Here is a 21,688-nt window from a genome sequence, read left to right as displayed (position 1 = left end):
CAGTGCTGCTCAGTCCAGTTGCCCTACCTGCTTGCAACTGGTATATCTCAAACTTTCAAGCCTACATCCCTCACAGTGGCTACAACCTGCATAAGTAGCAACATGAGTCCTTTCAGCTTTTATTTATGTGGCTGAGAACATACGTCCCTGCTCTTTGCACTACAAATTACTGGGAAACCACCACAGCGAATACATCCCTCCCTTGCTGGTGGGGTGACCGTTAGCTCCACCAAGCTAGGACTCTTGTCCTTTTAAAGCCCAAATAGAAACTCAGGATTTTTCACTGCAGAAGTCCTTCAAAGAACAACCCAGTGGTTGCTACATTTTCCAGTAGCTTTGTACCAAGCCAAATGAGAAAAATGCAACCACAGACAAACAATGCTGTGAAGGCGAGAGCCACATCTCACTTCTCCTCTCCAGGGGCCATTCCCAGCAACAAGGCCAGGTGGGCTTCCCCAGCCATCAAAATATCACCATTTTTGGACCAAATGCAAGGGTGAAAGCTTGAACACGAGAAAAGTATGTGCATGGGGGGCAGCTCCCAAATAAAATCAACCTGTCAGGGATCCAGAACGGATGGGCCCATCATTTCAGACGGACAAGCACACGCACGTTTCATGGACATGTGTGCTCCTCTCGGGCCAAAGACTCGGGTCCCTCCTCATCTGCACAGTTCGAATTAATTATACACTTTAATTTCATGAATTATTAATTTGATTCTGACTCGGCAGCTTACGATTATCCAGCGCTACAGACTATGCAATTCCAGCTTCATTAAAACATCACCAGCTGCCTGAGAGACAGACATTAAATAGCAGAGAGTAATAATAAAATTAAGCTCCCTGCGCATAGCAACAGAGTCTTCCCCAGCCGCACGCAGCCAGGGTCCAACTGGTAAATAGGTCCCTTCCAGGAGCTTTATTCCTTTCCAGGGGCTGGTCCCACACCACTCCCTTGCCAGGAGGATGCTGCTCCCAGGATGCACAACAGCGGAGGACCAGGGGTCTGCAAAAGCATCCCTGGGTTGGAGGGCACGGCTGGGCGATGAGGGTGAGCTGCGTTCCCCTCCCAACACCCTCCTTGGCACCCACAGAAAGGACAGGGAAGGCTCCAGGGCTAACATCACCTCCAAATAAATAAAGCCAGAGAGCTGCCTCCCAGCGTCTCCCTGGCAAAACAATTTATAGAGGGAAAATGTCGGAATTTAGACATTCCATTTAGCTGCTTCAGAAATCTAAGGACCCCAAACCTTGTGGGATTTGAGAAATCGATGGAATTAATTAAGGGAGATGTCCAGTGGTCTCCGCTAAGTAATCAGCAGGTACAGTAGACCTGAAATTCTATAAAGAAAAATGGGAAGGGATGACATTGAAGGAGGCAGTGGGGATTAAAAAATGAGCATCCGAGTGGTAAAGGCGCACACCCATTGATCGCTGCATTACGGATTAAGGCTTCAACGAGCAGCCAGAAGATTCTGTAGCAGAAAATGGTTACAGAGGATGAGCATGAGCAGAGCGGATATATATAACCTCTGACAGCCGGGAACAACTGAGACAGAGGACAGCTCTGCGGCGAACCCCAGAGCAAGAAAGTTTTGGGGAGGGGGAGGAAGGAGACGCAGGGGGAGCTTGGAGGGAGCCATTTTGTGCAAGGGAGACCTGCCCAGAATGGAGGGAGCGGTGTCCTCTGCCCACCCCAGGGAGGAAGGTGGAAGGGGGCACCCAGAGCCAGTGCCACATGGTGGGTCATGGGGGTGGGCAGCGAGGTGGGGAGGGGGCACTTGGGCACTGGCCCAGGAGGCTGCTCCAGCAGCAAACAGTTAACGCCTGGCTGGAAGGCACAGCCCCAGCAGACACATACGCACAGATTAGACCTGCCTGCCTCTGCTGCCTGCCTGCACCGCCTGTCACAGGGCTCCCTGGACCATGCTTCACCTATGTGCTCTGCTGTGGGCTCTGCAGGAGACCACTGCCTGTAATCCTATGCCCCTCAGCAATCCCATGCTTTAGTTTCCCTGTCATCTCACCTCCCGCAGGATAACTTCATCCCAGCCTGGGAAGGCACCTTCACCACCCAGTCCATGCCTGCATGGCAGCAGCTTCCCAAGGTCACTCTGCCCACAGCACAGCCCCCTGAAGCCAGGCTGGACCCTCCTGGTAAGGGCAGCTGCAGGGAGCAGCAGGCAATGCTGTCTTCAGGGGCAGGTCACCAGTGAGTGCCATCCACCCTGGGGAAGTGAAAGAGCAGCTTCATTGTGTCTTCAGACACTCTTGAGTATGCACATGGGGGGCTAAAGCTAGATCACTCAAGGAAGCCCCCGCAGAACACAGCCACCCACCAGTGCAGCACTAGCATGGTATTTGTGCCACCATGTGGAACCAACCACAGGCAGATGTGCTTCTCCAGCAGTCCGAAGCATCACACAGATCACACCCAAAGCAGCTGGATGCCCATGGTCCATCCAGCTACTGTGATGACATCGCACAGCAGATGCTTCAAACAAGACTTCAGCAATGTGGTGAACTCGTTCCGTGCTTATCACAGATCCTGACTGCGAGTGTTACAGCTGCATCTGATGCCTTGTGCAAACAGAGGAAGAAACCCTTGGGAAGCAGCATCCCACCTGGCCATCCCACCTTCCTGGCTGCCGTGGAGGGAGGTGGAGAAGGCAGCCAAACTGAATCGGGATTGCTGGAACATTTCAGTGAGAAGTCTCAAGAATAAAAGCAAAGCCCCGGAGCCGCACGCGGCAGCAGCTCCATGTCTGCAGAGGTTGCAGGGCCAGGGCCAACCCCCGCCCGCTCCTCATACATATGCATCATTGCAGGCCTGCTCCAGCTAAATGTCAGTGGTGCCACCACACGCATGCAGCCAGAGGGGATCCTCGCTCTGCAGGACAAAGGTGGGCTCTTTGGGAGGCAGAGATCAGCCAGACTCAGTGGGACGGAAGGCTCACCCCCATGTGTTGATGTGGCCATGGGCTGTTCTAGGAGACAGAGCAGGACACCCAAGTGGACCAAGTCGCCTACATCACCCAAGAAGACAGTGTCACCTTCTCCAATGCTGCTGAGGAACACAAAAACCCCAATCTCTGTGCCACGCAAGCTACGGGGACCAGAGACAGTTGACTGTTCAAGCTGAAGTGAGATGCTCCTGCATGCAGAATGCTGAACACCATGTCCCCAGACTAAGCATGACAAGACACCAGCATAAACAGGCCATGACCTCAGGAGAAAGTTGGCTCTAGCAGATGCAGTAGAATAAACAGAGCTTACCCTTTTCCCCCAGAAAGGTTTCCTCTGTGTCCAGGCTGGTCTTTGAAAGCTCTCTCTGCCTCCATATGTCTGCACACATGGTTCTTGGATCAATACCCCCTGGTTCCAGCCCCAGGTTCTCTCAAGCCAACTCCAACTTACCCCCAAGACAGAAGCTGCTAATCCACAGCCCAACAACCACGCCTTGAAACCACACTTGGGAGGCCTTACGGGTGCCCAGCGACACGCAGGGCGGCGTGTGTTTTACAATCCACGTGTCGAAGAGCCCTGAGCAAAGGCTGCAGCAGATGCAGAGCGTTCAGCAGATTCATTCCCCTGGCTGCATTACAGTGGGAGGCAGGGAGCAGCCCCAGCCCTCTGCCCCCCACCCCCAAGCCCCCAGCAGCCGCTTGGCATCCAGCGCCACGAGCTCCCGGGGCAGGCACGCTCATCGCCACAAACATCCTCCCTCAAAGCAGGACGCCTTCTCCCATGGGGCAAACATTAGTGGGACAACTGGAAACGTTCAACTTGATTATAATGCTTTAAGAAAAGGTCACGGTGAGATTTCAGTGCTTTACCTTGAGCTCTGTTTGTTCTCCGCAGGATGAGATGGGAAGAGTCAGCTCGCCCTGGCTCGTGGCATCCACACAGCTCTGATTGCATTTCACGGGCGGGCAGCAGGCTGTTGAGCTGCAGCCATCCCCCCCAGCCCTGGGGACTAAGAGAAGTCACCACAGACAAGCTTGTGGGGGTAGGCACCAGACCACCACACCACAGCCGGACCACCACACAATAGCTGGACCATGTTTTCACTCCAAAAGCTGACAGACCCTTAGCTGATTTTGCACTCTGCCTGCACTTCTGCTGGCAGAACAGGCCAAATACACGCAGAAAGCAGGGGAAAGCAGCCAGCAGTTCCTAGATAGCATCTCCTCAGAGTTGGGAAGGTTTTCCAGCATGCCATTTGGCATCACCTCTTCGGGTCTCAAAGGGAGCTGTGGCCAAAACCACAACGAGAAAGCGGCACTGCAGCACTCAAGCATCACTCAAGCATTGCCTAGACCATGCGTGACCCTTGGCCACCATGCAAGCCCCACCAGCACCTTCCCCCTGCTCCTAGAGCAGAAGGGAGAAGCAAGAGCAGCCAGTACTGAAGGGCTGGCACGGTTTCTGCCAGCACTGTGAGCAGGACCAGGTCTCAGCCCTTGCTGAGCAGCATCAAGCTCAGGAGGATCCTGGCTGCCACAGCTCCCATCCTCGTACTCCAACACTGTTGCTTTGGGACTCATTAACAAGCCACTTTGCTCTTGAAGCCGAGGTGCACAAGGACAACGCACCAAAAGGCCCACAGCTGGTGCAGAAGGCAGCCAGTGCTCCTCAAAATGCACAGGCATAGGAGAGGAGCAGCCTAGCAGCCTTCCTCTTCTGCATATCAGAGTGGGAGCAGCTCTGACCTGCAGCAAAGAGTTTGCTATCAGTTGGGCAAGAGGAAAACCAAGGTCAGTTTTGTTTGTGGCTAACTGAAGGATGCTCTGCCCCCAGCAACATCCTTGCTGCAATAATTAAATCTGTCGTCCTACAATTTGCTGCCAGGGGAGCTCTCAAAAGGTCTCCAAGCAGAGCCAGGAGATGAGTGTTAGTAGAGATGTAGCCCTCTGCACCCCCTGGGGTCTGGGCTGCCAGGTCCAGGCCCAAGCCTGTGAAGGGAGGAGGAAAAGCTACCAGGAGCTGCCTTCAGCTGGGACAACTCCCCAGGAAAGGGGGAGAAGGTTTTAGGAGGAGGTCTTAAAATAAGCAGTTTCAGTCAACTGGATGAAAAGTCTAAGGTGCCAAGTCCTCTCTCAGCACCTGGAGGTGCTTTACTTGGAGGCAGCTGTGTGAGCCAGCCTGCAAAGTGGTCCCTAAAGGGGGAATGGTAGGGGACACTACTGCAGCGCAACTATTTCCTGATGCCTGCTGATGCAGCCGGAGCACGGGGCCAGTGTGACACTCCTCCACGAGCAAGAATGCAGCTGGTGGGTCGCCATGTCCACCAAAAGCCTACCCCAGCAAAGGTGATGCCTGCTTAAAGCCAGGGAGGACAGACCCAATGCCCCTGCTTGTTGGCTGGGCCATGGCAGACCCAGGAGGCAGGCAGACCCTCATCCCCACAGCCTTTGCTCTCGTTTTTCCGGAGCACGCAGACACACCTGCCCACAGAGCCAGGATGCTGTATTCCCACCACCCCGGGAGCGCCGCTCTCAACAACTCCCAGCTGCTGCCAAAAGGTATTTTTAGCTGCATTATTTATTTGAACACCTGCCTGAGACTTCAAGGCAGAGTACGTAGCCTGAGCAGTGGAGGGAGGGAGGCGTGGAACTGGGAGAGCTGGACCGTTTCCACTGGAAGATTCGAGAGCAGACACATTGGCACAATGGAGCAAGACTCAGGCTACACCGAGGAAGAGGATGGCAGGGCCAGGATCACACACCTGCACCACAAACAGCACCAGTTTAAACCAGCTGCTGGAAATAGTGGAGTCCCAGGGCAGACTAGGAAGATGCTCTAGCCACCCTCATTGAGAGGCTGCCTTCAGGGAAATTTGGCTTGTTAGATACGCAACTGCACATGATTTCAAAATGCTCTGGCCCAACATGGTGTCTGCAGTGGCAACACCCCAGGTCTTGCTGCTATAAATCGTATTTTATGCACAACCCCATTTTGGAATCACATAACCCAGTTCCACCCCAAAACCAGCCCATTCCCCTGTTTGAGAGAGCCAGCCTGAGCAAAAAGAGGATGAAGGGAGCAGAAAGCGAGGGAAGAATGGATGCTGCAAGGGAGGAGAGACACACTGCACTGTTCTCCCCAAAGATGGAAATGCCTGCATGCACCTCAGGGGTTAATGGGGGCCATGGAGTAATTGAGGGACCAGGCAGAGGGCACACAGAAAGAGATACAACACCCCTGCATTATTTTTGCACACCTTTCTTGCCGCCTCACTTGCTGATGTGAACAAAACCTGCTGCCTCCTTCCCTTTCTGCTGAAATAATCTCCTCTTCTCTCTGAAATCAGCCAGGAAAAGTAAAGAAAAAAAAAAAAAGGGAAAAAAAAGAAAAAAGAAAAAAGAAAAGAGCATCTAAAAATAAAAGCCAGGCCAGAGTATGTGCCTCTTGGTTGGGCTCCTGTGCTCACAGATCTGCTTATTTTGGCCTATCTCTCCCCAGCGATAAGGCAGCTAACAGCCCGTTATCAGCCAGTCGGTGAAAATGTGCTCCAGCCTGATTAGGGCTCAGTCTTTGCCAAGGTTATAAACAGCCGTTATCGTTCTCCCAAACAGAATAATCCGGACAGTATCAGCTCAGAAACATATGGGCCACACAGCGAAGATAGCCGCTGACGGACACTTCATTTTAATTGTAACGAGTGGTTAGCAGCAGCCTCCAGACAACAGACACAACTGCCCAATTGGCACTGGGTTCTCATCTCCTCCTGCATCCCTCCTCCCTCCCCCTCGCTGCTGCTTTTCTCCTCTCCCTGCTGCTCTCCTCCCTTTGACTTCGCAGACCCTTAGGTGAGCATCCCTGAAACACCAGGAAAGCCCTGCCTGGGGGGAGCAGCCCAGCAGCACCCTCCCCATCTCTGCAGGTGGATACGGGCACTCAGTAGCAGTGGCACAAGTGTGGCCGTGTCACACCTGATGTGTGTGTGGCTGGGCTGGTGTGAGCAGGGAGCAAGAGGGTGCTGGAGGCTGCTGCGATGGCAGGGAGGCACCCATGCCCACCTCTCTGCCAGGGATGGATGCAGAGTGATGGGCTCCCCCCTCTGTGCAGCAGCCCAGCAGCTCCTTGCTGCCTGCCCCTCTGCCAGCTCGGCAGCAGGCAGGGCGCAGGAGGAGGGGCAGCAAACCCTCATTTCACATTCTCCCAGTGTCCCTTCTGTGTCATACTTTTTTTTTTCTTTATTCCCCCCTCCTTTTCCCCCTCCCTCCTCCTAAAAGGGGTGGTTTAGCTCAGAGAGTCTTAAACACATTTGCATTCCTAAGACAAGCTTAGGCATAAATTCATCTCAGTGCAGGGGTATTTTTTTCTTTTTTTTTTTCCTCCCCATCCTCCTTATTCTCCTCCTTTCTCCTTTTCTCTCCAAACCCAAAATGAATTCAGCAAGAACCCTTGCAATTCCAGTACAGTAGCACCACACAACATGGGACTACAAGGGATCTGAGGGCTTCCCTGTCTTCTGCCTCACAGCATGCAGCGCTGCTCCTTGGTTTTCTTATTAACAATATGCAGGGATAAGGCTTTTAGCCCCATGAGCTGCACTAACCTTCTTCCCACTTTCTTCTTCAGCCAGCCCCAGCTCCCAGATATCATGCCTGAGCTCTATCCCCCCAGCAGGGAAAAAGTAGGAGAAAAAGGGGAAACTCCCCAAAATAACAACAGCAAAATGTCAATACAGGGAGACAAGCTAAAAAACTTAGGAAGACCCAGGACTGAGCTTCAAGTCACGGATGCTTTCTCAGATAATCTGTATTCCTATCTCGGTGCCAGCAGAGCTGTGATCAGAATATCCAAGGTCTCATAAAAGATTCAGGGCTTATTGACTTCCTTGCGTTCGCTGCTGGTTTGTGGTGCTCCTGCCTGCTCCTGCTCAGCCTCCAAAGCACCCAACACCCCTTGCAAGTTGCCAACGTGGGTGCCAAAGTTGAAGACATCTGCTTCTGTGGCTGTACTGGACCAGCAGAAAAGAGCAGTGGAGGAAGGCTCTCCTCCCAATTTACTCCCAGCCCCTAGTCCTGGTGAGAGGAGACCCTTTGTCCTGGTGGACTTCCCTACCCAGGAACAAACCCCTCTTAGATGTCCCCATGGGCACTCTGGCAGCACCAGCCACCGTGGTGGGCAGGTGATGCAAGTAGAAAAGCCAATTAAGAAGTTATTTTAATTCAAGTCACAAGTGTAGGTGAAATTGTTGCCAAGATGGAAAAATGAAAACTTACAGCAGGCACCCCTGAAGAGCAGGTTTCCCCCTGGACTGTACGCAGGATGAGCTCTCCCAGGGCTGTCTCCAGCAGCACTGCAGCCTGGTTTTGCTGCATAAGCAGCACCGAGCAAATGTGCCTATCAGGAAATCCAGCCCTGTGAATTTACGATCAGTGTTACTCGGCCACAGCCCTAAGGAGAAGGCAGGGAATGGGGGCAGGCACCCAGGCCTTTGGAACATGCCATCCCACCATCACTCACGTACTCACTGGTTTTAGGCACAAATTACCAGGTGGATGGTGAACGTGGTATAAATTGTGAGGTTTACACACAGGAGAACTTCATACATGAGTTACACAGAGACGCCTGTGAACACCACGTACAACCAGCCAGAATACAACCGTCAGATCCACTCAGGCACCCTATTAATTGTATTTCTGCATCACCTAAAAGCCTTAGCCTTGCACCAAGACTCCATACTAGAAGGAACTGCACAATCTAGGAAATAAAACCATATAAAACTAAAACACTGCATAGAAACACACAGATTTAAATACATACGTATGCTCACACACATACATGCCCCTGTTTGTTTACGTATCATCTCTGCATACACCCTCACACAAGATGTGTGAATACACCCCCACAAGGGGTACCCAGACACACACACACACATATATATATCTGCACATACATACAGACTATTTATGCAAACACAAACTATACAAGTGCTCTACGCACCCTGCTCGGTGACAGCTCAGATTTTCAGTAATATCATAATATTATTTTTTAGATCAGTTAAGGTATAAAATGTGCGCTCTCTCAGTCTTTAATATTAATAAGTCTTGTAACTAGCAGTTTCTCGTAGCTCCGAATTCTTGAGCACAACTAGAAAGGGCACTTATCCTGAAAAATCTAATAAATTTACAGTTTTATATACTTCCTTCAATTGTAAAAGTCTTGTTCAATAAACTTTAAAATGCCACTATAGAGCAATAACACAGACAGTATAAACCCAGCCCTGGGAAAGCTGTGCAACCAGAAATTGTTCCCCTTTCTGCTACAGCAATAAAGTTTTATATGTTTGAACTGACTGTAAAAAGGTTTGAATGTTGGCAACTGGGGAATAATCTGTCTTCTTTATAGTTATTATCATATTTCCCACAAGACCCTTTGGTCTGTGTCAATCCTTCTCGTATATGACACCTTTGTACTGTCAGCGAAAGCAAGAATACTTAACTTTTTGCGTGCGTGCGCGGCTGTGACTGGAGGCCCTTCACTCTGCTTTTCTTCAGATTACAGCACCCGGGAATAAATTACCTGTGACGTGCCGTGTTGGAAGCCTTTTTACCAAATCAAGCTGACTTGAAGCACAACGCTCAGAAATAAAATAAAATAAAAAGGATTTGCGGACTGGTTCTCAAGGCGGCAGGCACCAGTGGTAAGAGGTGCTGCTACCCCCTGGGGATGCTGCTGTCCCCCCACAGCTCCCAGGGATATGGTGGCTGCATCTCCTGGGCAGACAGCATCCTGAAATGGCAGCACCTCCCCATTGTACTTTCATAAGAAAGATACTTTGCTTCATGAATGGCTCCTCCTGCCTCTCTGCCACTTTCCGAAGGCAACGGCAACAAGCACCAGCATGCCCAGGTTCAGTGGCTGGAGCCAAAGCACCCAGATGCCTCCTGGACAGAAATGTTTTGGGTATTCTCACTAAATCCCGAAGGGATCTCACCCAGATCTCAAACAGGCAGCAGGCAAATAAAAGGATATTCCTCCAACTCATCCATTTCACAAATGGATGATGCTTTAATCGGTTGCAATTTTTAAGTAGCTGGCAGCTCACAAACCAAGATGAGGATGAATGATGAATTTTGTCATGAAACCTACAGCAAGCCTAGACTTTGGCATCATCCAGGCAGGGCTGATCTCTGGAGCAGTCACCGGAAGCAGCCACAGCACCAGGATGCAAGGACACAGGGGAATTTGGTCCTCAGCCTTCAGCAACCATGACTCCCAACCATAGGCCATTTTTCAGGTGGCAAAAAATGAGGCTCAAGCAGAGATTGAGATGTCAGAAGAAGAGATGTTAAAGCACGTTTGGAAAATGAAAAATGAGGAGTCACCATGCCCAGATAATACCTGCCTAAGAGTTCTGTAGGGACTCAGAAATAAAATGATTGCATATTTTCATTAGCAGCTCAATCTCTCATTACACTAGAGGACACAAAGTGTCATACCCTATTTTTAAAAAATGGAGTGAGATAAGCCACAGATTCACTGACTTGTGAGTCTCACTTCAGTACTGGCTAAGATGATAAATAGATAGGATAAAGCCTCAAGATGGACATGATACCAGTGAGATTGACTAGCAGTGTCCTTAAGGAGAAGAAAATCCACCTCACTAATCTATTACAATTGCTATGCCCCAGCAACAGAATGCATGAAGCACAGCTGGCGTTGTTTGGAGTCCCCCAAAGTTTCATCAGTTGACAAATGTAATTCTTCTCCCAGCAAAAGCAGGGACTAAAAGTTGGCTAAGAGGTGCAAGGGAGTAGAAATAAATGCCTTTTTTAACAAGGCCATGAGAGTAGAAGGTTCGCCCATTACTGCTAATACGTTCATTGAAGAGCATGAGCAGCAGTAGTTTTGAGAACATGAGCAACTGGGGTTTAGCAAGGCCTCACAAAGGCCGAGATCCTCCTCCAAGGATGTGTGAACGAAGCTTCATGAGCTGGAGATAAGACGGTGGGTAAAAGTCAGCGAGGCTAAAATGCACAAGGAAGTAATTCAATTACTCACACACACTGAGTACGACAAACTTTGCGCGGTCAGGCCGGAGACCCAGCCAAGCGTGAAGGGAAGGGGCAGTGAGAGCTGCCAGGGCTGCACAACGCCCCGTGTCCCTGCTGCCCCTCACCCTGAGGCTTCTCACCCCCTGCAAGCCCATCATCCTTGGATGAAAGATGGAGAAAGAGTTTTTACTCGGGCCTGTAGTGCTACAACACTGGGGCAATGGTTTCAAACTAAAAGAGGGTAGGTGTAGAGGAGATACAAGGACAAAATGTTTTATGATGAGGGTGGTGAGACACTGGAAGAGGTTGCCTGGAGAAGCTGTGGATACCCCATCATTAGCAGTGTTCAAGGTCAGGTTTGACAGGGCTTTGATGATCCTGATCTCATAAAAGGTGTCCCTGCCCATGGCAGGGAGATGGACTGGATGATCTTTGAAGGTCCCTTCTCCAACCCAAACCACACTGTGATTTTGTGGTCCTGCAGGCAGAAGATAATGCCACCCACAGGGTTTCCTCATAGGGAAGATATGGAGGTTCTCTGCAAGAATGCTCATTAGCCTTCAAAATACAATTTGATAGATAAGTGGACAACCAGAAAAAGCCATCGATGTGAAACAGAAGAAATAGAAGTTAGAGACACACACACCTGCCCTCTCCAGGCATAACCACAGAGCTTGAGGGGCATCAATTGCCACAGCTTCTCCCCACAAAACCTGTCCCTCTAGACATGAGAAATGACATTTAAAACACAAACTGAGCACTATAACCACAGGGTTTCAGTTCCACACCTCAGCTTAGTGCTTTCCACAACTATGCATAAATTAAGGCAAAGTCCCTCAGTCTCCCAGCACCTCTACACTGACAAAAGAGAAAGGCCAGGTTGAGGGTCACCTCTTCTCCTGACCTGCTCTAGGTCTGTGCTCCTCACCTCAACGACTGAGGCCCCAAGACCTCCACACCTACCCTCAGCAGGACCTCAAACCTGGAGCCACCCTGAGCACCAGGCTACTGCTCACTGATGCCTTCATCCCTCTGTACCACCTAAGCAGCACAAGCCCTTTGCTAAAAAATGATAAATGCATCTCTTGGTGCTCACCATGAAGATGCTCCATCCTGGACTTGCAGCAAGCAAGCTGCTGTTTGGGAGGGGGGGTCTGCAGGCACCTGGGCAACACTCCCCTCGCTCCATGGGATAACCCAGACATTCTCAGAGCACCTCACTATCCCAGGCCTGAACCTGCTGGAACTCGGGCTACAGGTGAGTGGGGCATGTCTCCTATCCTGTCCCACCCCACCCACGGAGTGGCGAGGGTTAAGTCCAGCCAGCAAGGCACATCTCTGTTGCAAGAGTCCATTACCTCCCGCCACATTACCTCATTCATTTCTTATATGCGGATGGTTTATTCTCCCATGAGCACCCTCGCTGGCAGACATGGCTAGTGTAAAGTCCCCTCCCTCCCCTGTATTTCTCTATCCATCACATTTAACACTCTGACAGTAACAGTCTATAATGTTTCTATTCTACAAAACCGCTCTGTCAACTCCGGGCTTCCAGAGCAGCAACTGAGGAAAATAAATAACATCAACGCCAGGCCCGACAGTATCACAGCTTGCTTTCTGCTGGGGGTTTATTTTATTTCTTTTTTTTTTTTTTTTTTTTTTTCAAGGAAGAGAAAAAAAATGGAGAGTGAGAGAGAAAGGGGGAAAAGTGCAAGCATGTAACACGCTGAGAGAGATGGGCGGGAGTTAACCTCCCATCCAAACCAAGAGCTGGGAGACCCTTAGAGATGGGCACAGCCCTGCTGATGCAGTTGAAAGGGCAGCCTGCTGCCCCCACCCTGCCACCCCTCTCACCCTGCACCCATGTTCCCTGGGGACACGGTGGCTTAGGGAAGGAGAAGGAAGGGGACTGTAACCCAGCTCCTCTTCAACACCAGTTCTGCCACAGGTACGTGCAGGCAGGCAGGCAGCTGCCTGCATCAAAGGGCAGGAATGGGCTGGGCAGCAGTTGCAGAGGCTATTTGGGGGAACAGAGGCTGGGCAGCATGGGGAAGAAGGGCTGTGTGGGAAATCAGCTCTCGAGATGGAGGATTCAACGTGCCATCACCCATCATAACCCCCACAGTGGCAGGCAAAACCCCATCTGCTCCACACCAGCCCCCAGTCAGAAATCACTAATCCACTTAAATAATCCACTCCAGCTCATGGCTTAGTGGCCTCACAGTGTTTTCCATCTCCTTTCACTCCTGTGAAACTCCCTGGAGCCAAAATCAGGCATGCAGCCACAGCTCCAGGGTTTACCTGCTCCTTTCTGCAGGTGCACGAGAGACCCCAACACTCAGGAAGCAGGGGTAGCAAAGGGGAACTGCACCCAAATAAGCATCACCAGCAAATAGTAATAATGACAATAACAGCAAACACCTCAAGAAATTGACTGGCCCTTTAGAAAGTGAAAATCAAGCAGAAAAATGGTACTTTTTTCAATATTTTTGCTTTTCCTTTATGGTGTTTATTTTAAGGCAAGCTCACCTGCCTTCTGCAGGAGCTCTGCAGGCTCAACACAGGCCTGCTCAGGTGGTGGTTTTCATTGGGGAAAAATTAAAAAAAAAAAGCAGAAGAACTTTCCCGATCAATGGAAAAGAGACACAGACCATGACAGCCCTGCAGACTTGGGGGCTGTGCTCGGCAGGCAGCTTATGGAAACAGGCAGGGATGCACCTGCCAGCAGCAGAAAAATGAGGAGGAAACACAGCGCAAGGGGAGACAGGATGTTCAGAGGAGACAGAGGTTTAGAGGAATCACAAAACATGGGGAGCAGGTAACTGAACTCACAGCCCCCAGTGTTATTCACTTCCCCAGTCCCTTTGTGTCAAGTAGCTCTGAAATCAAGCCGACATCCTCCAGCTTGACACCAGACAGGGCCACTGCCAGCCCTGGATGGGGATGTGCATGAAGCAATCTCTGACTCCTTCAAGTAAAGAAAAATAAAAAAGGAAAAAAAAAAGGGGGGGGGGGGGAAGAGCAAGTTGAAAACAGTTCCCTCTTTTGTTTACATACCTGCCACGGGCTGACGTTGGCTGCTGTCAGTCATTTGTATGAGCTGATGGTTTTCTAGCCAACAGCAACACACGCAATGGCAAGGCAAGCAATAAAGGGATGGATCCTGCTCCAAGAGCCCCGCACCACCCCCTCCTCCCCCTCTGAACTCTACTCTGGGAAGTAAAAACACTGAGCAATCAGCAAGGCTTTGGGTTTGGAAAATGAGCTGTGTGCTCTGGCTCCTTGCGAGGGAGAGCACTACCTCTGCAGGAGAGAACCCCGAGCAACACCAGCACCAAATTCTGCTGAGAATCCAAAATTTGGAGAACTTAGCCAGAAATGGACATTTGCACCTGAGCATTCCCTTCAGGACACTCCCCAGAGAAGACTGGGTCATGTGGCACCTATCCTCGTTGAGGTTCAACAACTAGACCCTGCCTGTCCTCTGCACCACAAGCTGGGCTTTGCTGCAAAGCCCCTGGAGCTGCTCAGAAAACCCTGAGCCAGGAAGGATGCTAATGGGATTTGGGCTATCGTCTGGAATGGGCTAAAGGATTACAACTCCAGAAGTAACCATCTTTGCCACAGACTCCTAGCACTCTGCTGCCGAGGGCCTTTATCCCACTGCGAAAACAAACTTCCCACTTGCAAAAGCAAGAATAAAGCTTCCCACAGAGGCCTGACAGCATAATGTGCATGCAGGCCCACGGGTTCGCACACACACCCGTACGGGCACACTCACAAGGGGAACGTGCAAGAGAAACACAGAAAATGAGGGAACAATGGAAGGTGCAACCCAAACCCTCAGCTTTGATGTGAAAAAACACACACAAATGCCTTTTTTTTTCTTTGAGCTGTATTCTTTTCCATTCATAAATATCCCCCTCAATAGCTATATACGTACCCAGATTAAATTTGTGTTTAGCTAAGCCCTGTCACTGGGAAGTGTTTATTTGCTCTTTGATGGCTGTCATTGTTTGACTTATCAAAAAAACCTACCCCTATCCAACTTGAGAGGAGAAACCAGGCACTGGGACCGATCACAGCGTGACCAGAGAATTGCCCTTGGAGAGAAACATTTGCAAACAGTTAACAGGCCGCAATTTGTTTCTGGAACTCAATCATGTTTATATAATTAATCCATTTCCTATTTACTTTGCATCAGGATTTGCTGACAAACAGTTCACAAAGCTATAAAGTAAAAGCAGTGGTTTGGGGAGGAGGGGGGAGGGCTCACAACTTCTTTTATATCCTCCCCAGACTCTGGGGAGATGCTATGCCCTGTGGATACACATGACAAGTTTGGCTGTTGTGTGGAATAGCCAAACCTTTCCAGGTTTGCTTCAGTCAAAATTCAATGCTGGAGTCTCACTTGCAGGATCAGCAGCATCTTCCCCTTATGCCTGCAGCAGTCCTACAGTGGCCAGAAATGACAGAAGCAGCAGCACAGGGACACGGGGAAACCCGTACTTTCTACCTCCAAGCAGTGTAAGATTTGGGCTGTTTTTTACAGGGCAGAAGGGAGCTGAGGAAGAAGAAAATACTCCAGTTTTAGCAGTTCTCCCCCGCACCCCAGGCTCAGAGCCTGGGGCTCTCCAGGGAGCAGCCAGCATGCGCACCAGAGGGCAGCAGCACCAAAGCCACCCACTGTCCCCCTGCAACTGCTGACCACGGAGAAAATACCCGGTTCCCATCAAGACATTCCTCACTAGGCACTCTCTTTGCACGGAAAAAGAGGAGGCAGGAAAACAAAATCACCAACCATCTGATCCCTCTCCTTGAGAGGATGCTCCATGCCACTTACCAGAGTCAGAAGCAGCCATGTACCAAACCAAACTTGAGCCCTTTTTGCTGCTGCTGCTGCTTTGAGGACATCCTGAAACATCGTGAGCTTCATCCAGGCATGGATGGCCACTTGCAAGGGGCTGCACTACTGCAGCACTACCCGACTAAACCCACCTGGCTGGGACTCGACCGATGGTCCCCATGCTCCTGCATTCCTGGGCTCTGGAAAACCCGGGTGCTACTGCCGAGGGGAGGCCTGGTGTGCCAGCAGTGCATGGCTGCGAGCACCCCTCCTGCAAGAGGCCACGGGGCCAGCTCTGCTGTGGGCAGTGCAACACCACCCATGGCCACAGCCTCACCCTGCAGGTCCTCCTGCCTAACACCCACCTCTGGAGACGACAGCAGCTGATGAAACCCGCGGCCTGCCGAGCGCGGGAGATCAGGCAACGCAGCGGCGGTGGCAGCAGCAGCCAGGCTGCCGAGCGGGCTGGGATGCATGTAATCAGAAGGGTTATCTAATGCTAGTTTCATTCTAATTGAGTCACTACCATATGTCACCCTGCAATAACAACGCAAGCAGCATGCAACTGAATACATATTTAATTCACATAATGGGTACAACAGTAGAAGTAATCAAGGCAGTTTGCCATAAGCCATAAAGAAGTGCAGCGTGTTCCTATCGAGGAGCAGCCTGCGCTCGGGGAGAAGGGGATGGCAGGGGCATCGTGCTGCCGAGAAAGCTGCAAAGGAGGGGGGGGAACCCCTGAAAACACGTCCTGGCATGGATTGAGGGCGAGGCGGCCATTCGACGCGGACGGAAATCGATGGCGGAATATTGTCGACGGATCGTTAGCCCCTTCAATATAATTAACAGTAATGGATTTATTGGCGGAAACTTAATGATTCAAATGTTAAATACCGGCCTGGAATGGAGGCGTGAGTCCAGCCAAGGGGCAGTTGCTGTGTTTCCAGTTTCAAAAAGCAGCGAAAACAAATTAAAAAAAAAAAAAAAAAAATCGGGAAAAAAAATCAAGCCAAGCCAGGAAAAGGTGCAACCCCGGCGGGAGGGCAAAGCAGCGGTGGCTGCCCCTGCTCACCCTCCTCTGCCAGTGGCACCTGGTGGCCCCGCTCACCGCCTTCATTTCCTCCCGCAACGAGAAGATTAATACGATTGAGGACCACTCATCAATATCTTTGGACAGATCAACCGGAGTTTTCATTAAAGCCATATTAATGCTTTTGGATACACAGCTGTGGACAGGTTAGGCTTCAAAAATAAAAGCCCAGAGAGGAAAGAAAAGAGGAGCAGTGTCCACTCCCAGCTGGGAATTTAAGAGAGCCAGCCCGTTCCCTTGTTAGCGGCCTCTCCCACCAACATGTTTTGATGTATATTTCATGAGGATAAACAAACATTCATTTCACTTTGGGAAGGTGCTTGCTGTAATGTATTGGCAGCCTCACCAGCAATGAGGGGACATTAATTTCAATTCTGGTGTTTAAACACTTTGTTGAGTCCCAATCATTCATCCCTGGCTCAGCACAGCCCGGGCCTGGGGAAGCAACGGCCAAGCCAAGCCTAAACCTCACCCTCCTGCAGGGCCTGCTGGAGTTGATTTGCTATTTAAACGACTTACAAAGAACCAGATGTCAGGAGAGAGGTGGTTCTAGGTGGCTGCTTGCCTTGGGGTGCAGCCTTCAGCCACCCCATGTATCATTAGAGAAAGGCTCCCAGCCTACATTGGGAAATACCATCCCTGGAGAACAGGCTCTGATGAGGATTTGCAGCTATGATGAACCACAGGATGTACCAGAGATGGAGGGAGAACATCTGTGCTGGAAGACTTCTGGGTCTAAGTTGGAAGGTCACACCTGTGTCTCTCCTGGGAGTCTCCAGGGAGAAGCAGACCAGACAGGTGAACCAAAATTGACCAAATGAAGTATTCCATCCCAAAACATTCTGTTCCTCCCCTTCCAAAAAATGGGGTCCCATCAAAAGACTAAGGAATACTCACCTAGAGAGCCAAGGCAGGCAAGGACAAGGAGGGAAACACCTCACACTGGGACAGCCAGAACTACCTCTGTGTTTTCCCTCCCACTCTTACACACCTGCTTCTTTTTCTGATCACTAAATATGCAAGATACCTAACACGTAAGGTAGGCTTAAAAGAAGTTACAGTATCTGACAACACATCAACAGCTCTCTGGGAACGCCGTAGAGATATTACAGTTGCTTTATATTATAAAGCACACACAAAGAGACACAGACGCACACACAAAGAGACACAGACACACACACACGCTCCTACCTAGTTCCACATAAATGCAGGCAATATCATAAAAACATCTCTCCTTTCACTTTACTTTGTGTGATCTGCTTTGTGGGGATGTCACAGAGGCAGAAGCAGTGTCTCCCTTCTCATTTATGCATCTCCTTGTTTTTAAGGGTAAAAAGCTGCTTCAAGAAGAAAACACACTAATGCCTAGAAAGGAGCTTACAACAGGAGGGCTGCCACAAGGACAGAAACCATCTTGTAACTAAACACCTTCTGGGGTACGATGCCAATGAAAGTGTTTCCATCAGCATCAGTTGCTTCAGGAGGCAGGTCTCTCCCTTGGTACTCAGTGGCTAACCCAGCTCCATCAGAAGTCTCTTCCTTGCCCTTCAGGCTGATGAGGGTCTATGACCCTCCCAAAAATTTGCCCCCAGATCTCTGTCTTGACTTCTCCACAGTAAGGCTTTTCCAGGAGCACTGCAACGGGCATGACCGACCTGATGGCAGACCCCTGGGACATGCTGTAAGACTCTGTGCTGTTGGCTGGATGAAAAATGTATTTCTTGGTGGTAGGGTCAGCTCCCTGCAAGGAGGAGTGTTCCTGAGAGCTCCTCGTCTAACCAAACTGGCCGAGATGGGCAATGGAAGGAGGGACCTGGTCGGACCTCTGTGATCCCAACTGTCCCACTACAGCTCACCCGTTGACATCCAGCAAAGCCACCCCAACTCCTGAAGCTTCCACATCCTGCTGGGGCCATTGGAAAAGAAAGATCCATGGTCTGAAGTCACACGGCAAATCCCAGAGCCCTCCCTCCCTCTGCCCCAGCCTCCCATGTTCATAATCCTGTTAAACTGAACCCTGGCTGGATTAATCTCTTTCCCCAGACAAATGGACAATTATTCAGGCATCACATTGGGATTTTTAGGGTTTGTGTGCATTTCTACTGATCTTCTCTTGGCTTCTTTTGTAAATGGCTTTTACTGCTCCCCCGACAGCACACAAGATTCAATTCAGTCTCTCTATTAACATTTCAGATACAAATACCTGCTCCCCAGGGCTACCCACAACAAATATCAGCAGAGCTTTGGGGAATCCTCTACTTCACCACCAGTTTGGTGGCCAGAAAAACCTATAGCTACTCATATTTGTCCTTAAAGTCCTCTTCTCTCTAAAGCTTGCTGAGGCAAGCTCTACAAAACACACACACACAGCCTAAGGCCAGAGCATTCAGAAATCAACCTCCTAACAAAGACTGGCAAATCCATCACATGCCTTAGGCAGCCTTGGATAAGGAAGATCCTACTGAAGTCAAATGATTTTGGCAGCCAAACACACAAGTGTAAACACGTAACCCAACCAGGAAACACTTGGGCAGGAATAATCAGGTGGTTGTTGTATCTCCTGCCCAGGGGAATAAACTGAGACCCACTAGGAAAAGCAAGAAGGAAAGCTAAAGAGAACCTTGAAGACATTGCTGGAGTTTCTTGACTGAGTTACAGATGACCACCTGCTACACTAGGGCCCTGAGTCCACATGGCCACACACCCAGAAAGGTCAGTCTCATTTTTTCAGATAAAGGATTTTGATCAGGACACACAGTCCCTACCTTCCATGAAGAAATACAGAAACACGGCTCCTTTACTCCCTAGAGCACCTCTTCGACAGAGCCTGTATCTATCAGGCCAGCAACTCAGATGCCCATCATCCCACACTTGCATTCCTTTATATGTGATGATCTGTGTGCATATACAGATATATCCATATACATCTACATAAACACATTTTTGGACACAGCTTGGAACCAGGCAGCACTGAAACACCTTTTTGTTCTTTGAAAAAAAAAAAAAAAAAAACAACCCACCTGCTTTTAAGGTTCTCTAGGTCCAACCCCAAATAATGCCACCACATAAAAGCCAACAAGCCCTTTTGCACTGCCCAGATGTTTTCCCCGCATGTCATCAGCTACATTTTTATACTTCAGTGACTACAATAAGTTGAAACTAATTTATATCCTGGCTAGCCCTGCCAAGACGAGCTGGCTAGGAGGAGCCAGCTGGACCATGCAGCTACAGAACCATTTACCAAGCTAGAGCCTGCTCTGCCTGTCCAAGCCCAGCAAAGACACAGGCATGCAAAGGAGCACATCATTCCTGGGATCGCAGCATGACACTTTGGCTGCTATCAAAGAGGAAGGGAAGAAAACAGAAGATAACTTCAAAGGAAGCACTCACTTCCGCTTCAGTGGCATAGTCACATTTTTGGTCATTGTATCCTCCAAAGCTCCAGGGGTAGCGGGAGAGACAAGACTTGCAGCGTTTGGTACCAGAAAAGAAAGCCCAACAGAAAGTAACAATGACCCTCAGGAACGACCAAACCTCAAGAGTGAGGTTTCCTCCATTGCTTAAGCCACCCATAGAAAGCAAATCAGTATTTCCAGCTTCTCTGTGGGGCCTGGTTGGTTGGCACTTGGGACACACCCCATGCTTCTTGACACTGCTAGGGGCAGACAATGCTCTGCCAATTCCTGCCTGTATCACGTCAGCCCAGACTGGGGGCTGGGGACAGCAGCCAAGGACTGCCAAGCTCAGTGCCAAGCTGGAGGGGCAGTGATCCTTGGGAGAGTCCCAGACCACAAGAGGAAAGGGATGCTCTGCAATTCTGAAGAAATCCTTCCCAATCCCTTTGCAGAAAGGGACAGCTTGGGGGTCCAAACAGACCAAGAGGCCACAAAATCCAGGCAGCCCCAGCCTCTCTCTCTTCCAATCAGGATGGAGATAACCCAGGCAAAACTTGCATTAACCAGCTAATGTGTATAGCAGTGTTTCCCAGCCAGAGCTCCTGGTGGCTAAATAACAGTCTTTATCCCCCAATTTCCCTTCATCATTTTTCATCTTCTTTCAAACCAACTCAGTATTTCCTGAATCTTCAAGTACTAACAGGCTTCAAAAAATAAAAACCAACCAAGGAGGGAAGTGCTTATGACTCACTAGAAAACTGGTAAATGTTTCCCACCCCTCTCTCTTCTCTTAAACTTCCCTCCTTCCACTCCGGGCCTCCGAACACTTCCCGGACAGCCATGGATCAGCTCAGACATGCTGGCCTGGGGGAGGATACACAGCAAGCAAGAAGGCAGATGGATCCCAATGCTGGGAAGCAAACAGCACAGAGCACCGGGATCTCTAGCAGATGAATCCCACTTCCCCATCCCACTCCAAGTCAGCCCAGCATTCCCAGGACAAACCCAGCCCTGCACTGAGTGGTGCCGAAACCTTTCCCAAAGGACAAAGGCAGGAGAGCAGCTCAGAATCATGATGTTGGGGCATCCTTCATGCAGAACATGCAGCACACATTCCTGCCCTCTACCAGCAGCACCCTTCAGGCTGATGTGAACAGGCAGGGATGCGAGTTTCTGCAGCAAAAATTGGTCTGAGGGTGCAGAGGAGAGAGAAAGAGAGGGTCTGTGCTGAGGGCTCAGCAGGTGTCTATGGAAACAGAGACAAGAAAACAGAGCTCAGCAGTGTTTCAAGCTCAGGCTTCTTCCTCCACATACATCCCTGGGCAGCGTGCCAAGGGAGACAG

The 21,688-nt window shown here is 50.2% G+C and overlaps 1 protein-coding gene across 3 annotated transcripts in view; it reads right to left on the bottom strand.

Annotated features, from left to right (window-relative positions):
• PBX1 (PBX homeobox 1) overlaps positions 1-21,688 on the bottom strand; it is a 129,446-nt gene that overhangs the window by 51,096 nt on the left and 56,662 nt on the right. The window contains exons 1-2 of one of the 3 annotated variants that reach the window (XM_051624876.1): positions 6,223-6,308; positions 3,836-3,975 (exon numbers count right to left, since the gene is read on the bottom strand). The exons of the other annotated variants lie outside the window; for them this stretch is intronic. Coding sequence (XP_051480836.1) covers positions 3,836-3,920 — 85 coding nt within the window. The 5' untranslated portion in view covers positions 3,921-3,975; positions 6,223-6,308. Of the gene's footprint in view, positions 1-3,835; positions 3,976-6,222; positions 6,309-21,688 lie in introns of those variants that run through there. 3 annotated transcript variants of the gene reach the window in all.

This window comes from Apus apus, chromosome 7 (assembly GCF_020740795.1).
Source record: "Apus apus isolate bApuApu2 chromosome 7, bApuApu2.pri.cur, whole genome shotgun sequence".
Classification (NCBI taxonomy): domain Eukaryota; kingdom Metazoa; phylum Chordata; class Aves; order Apodiformes; family Apodidae; genus Apus; species Apus apus.
Note: the sequence above shows the minus strand (reverse complement) of the source record. Positions and strands in the feature narration are given on the sequence as shown.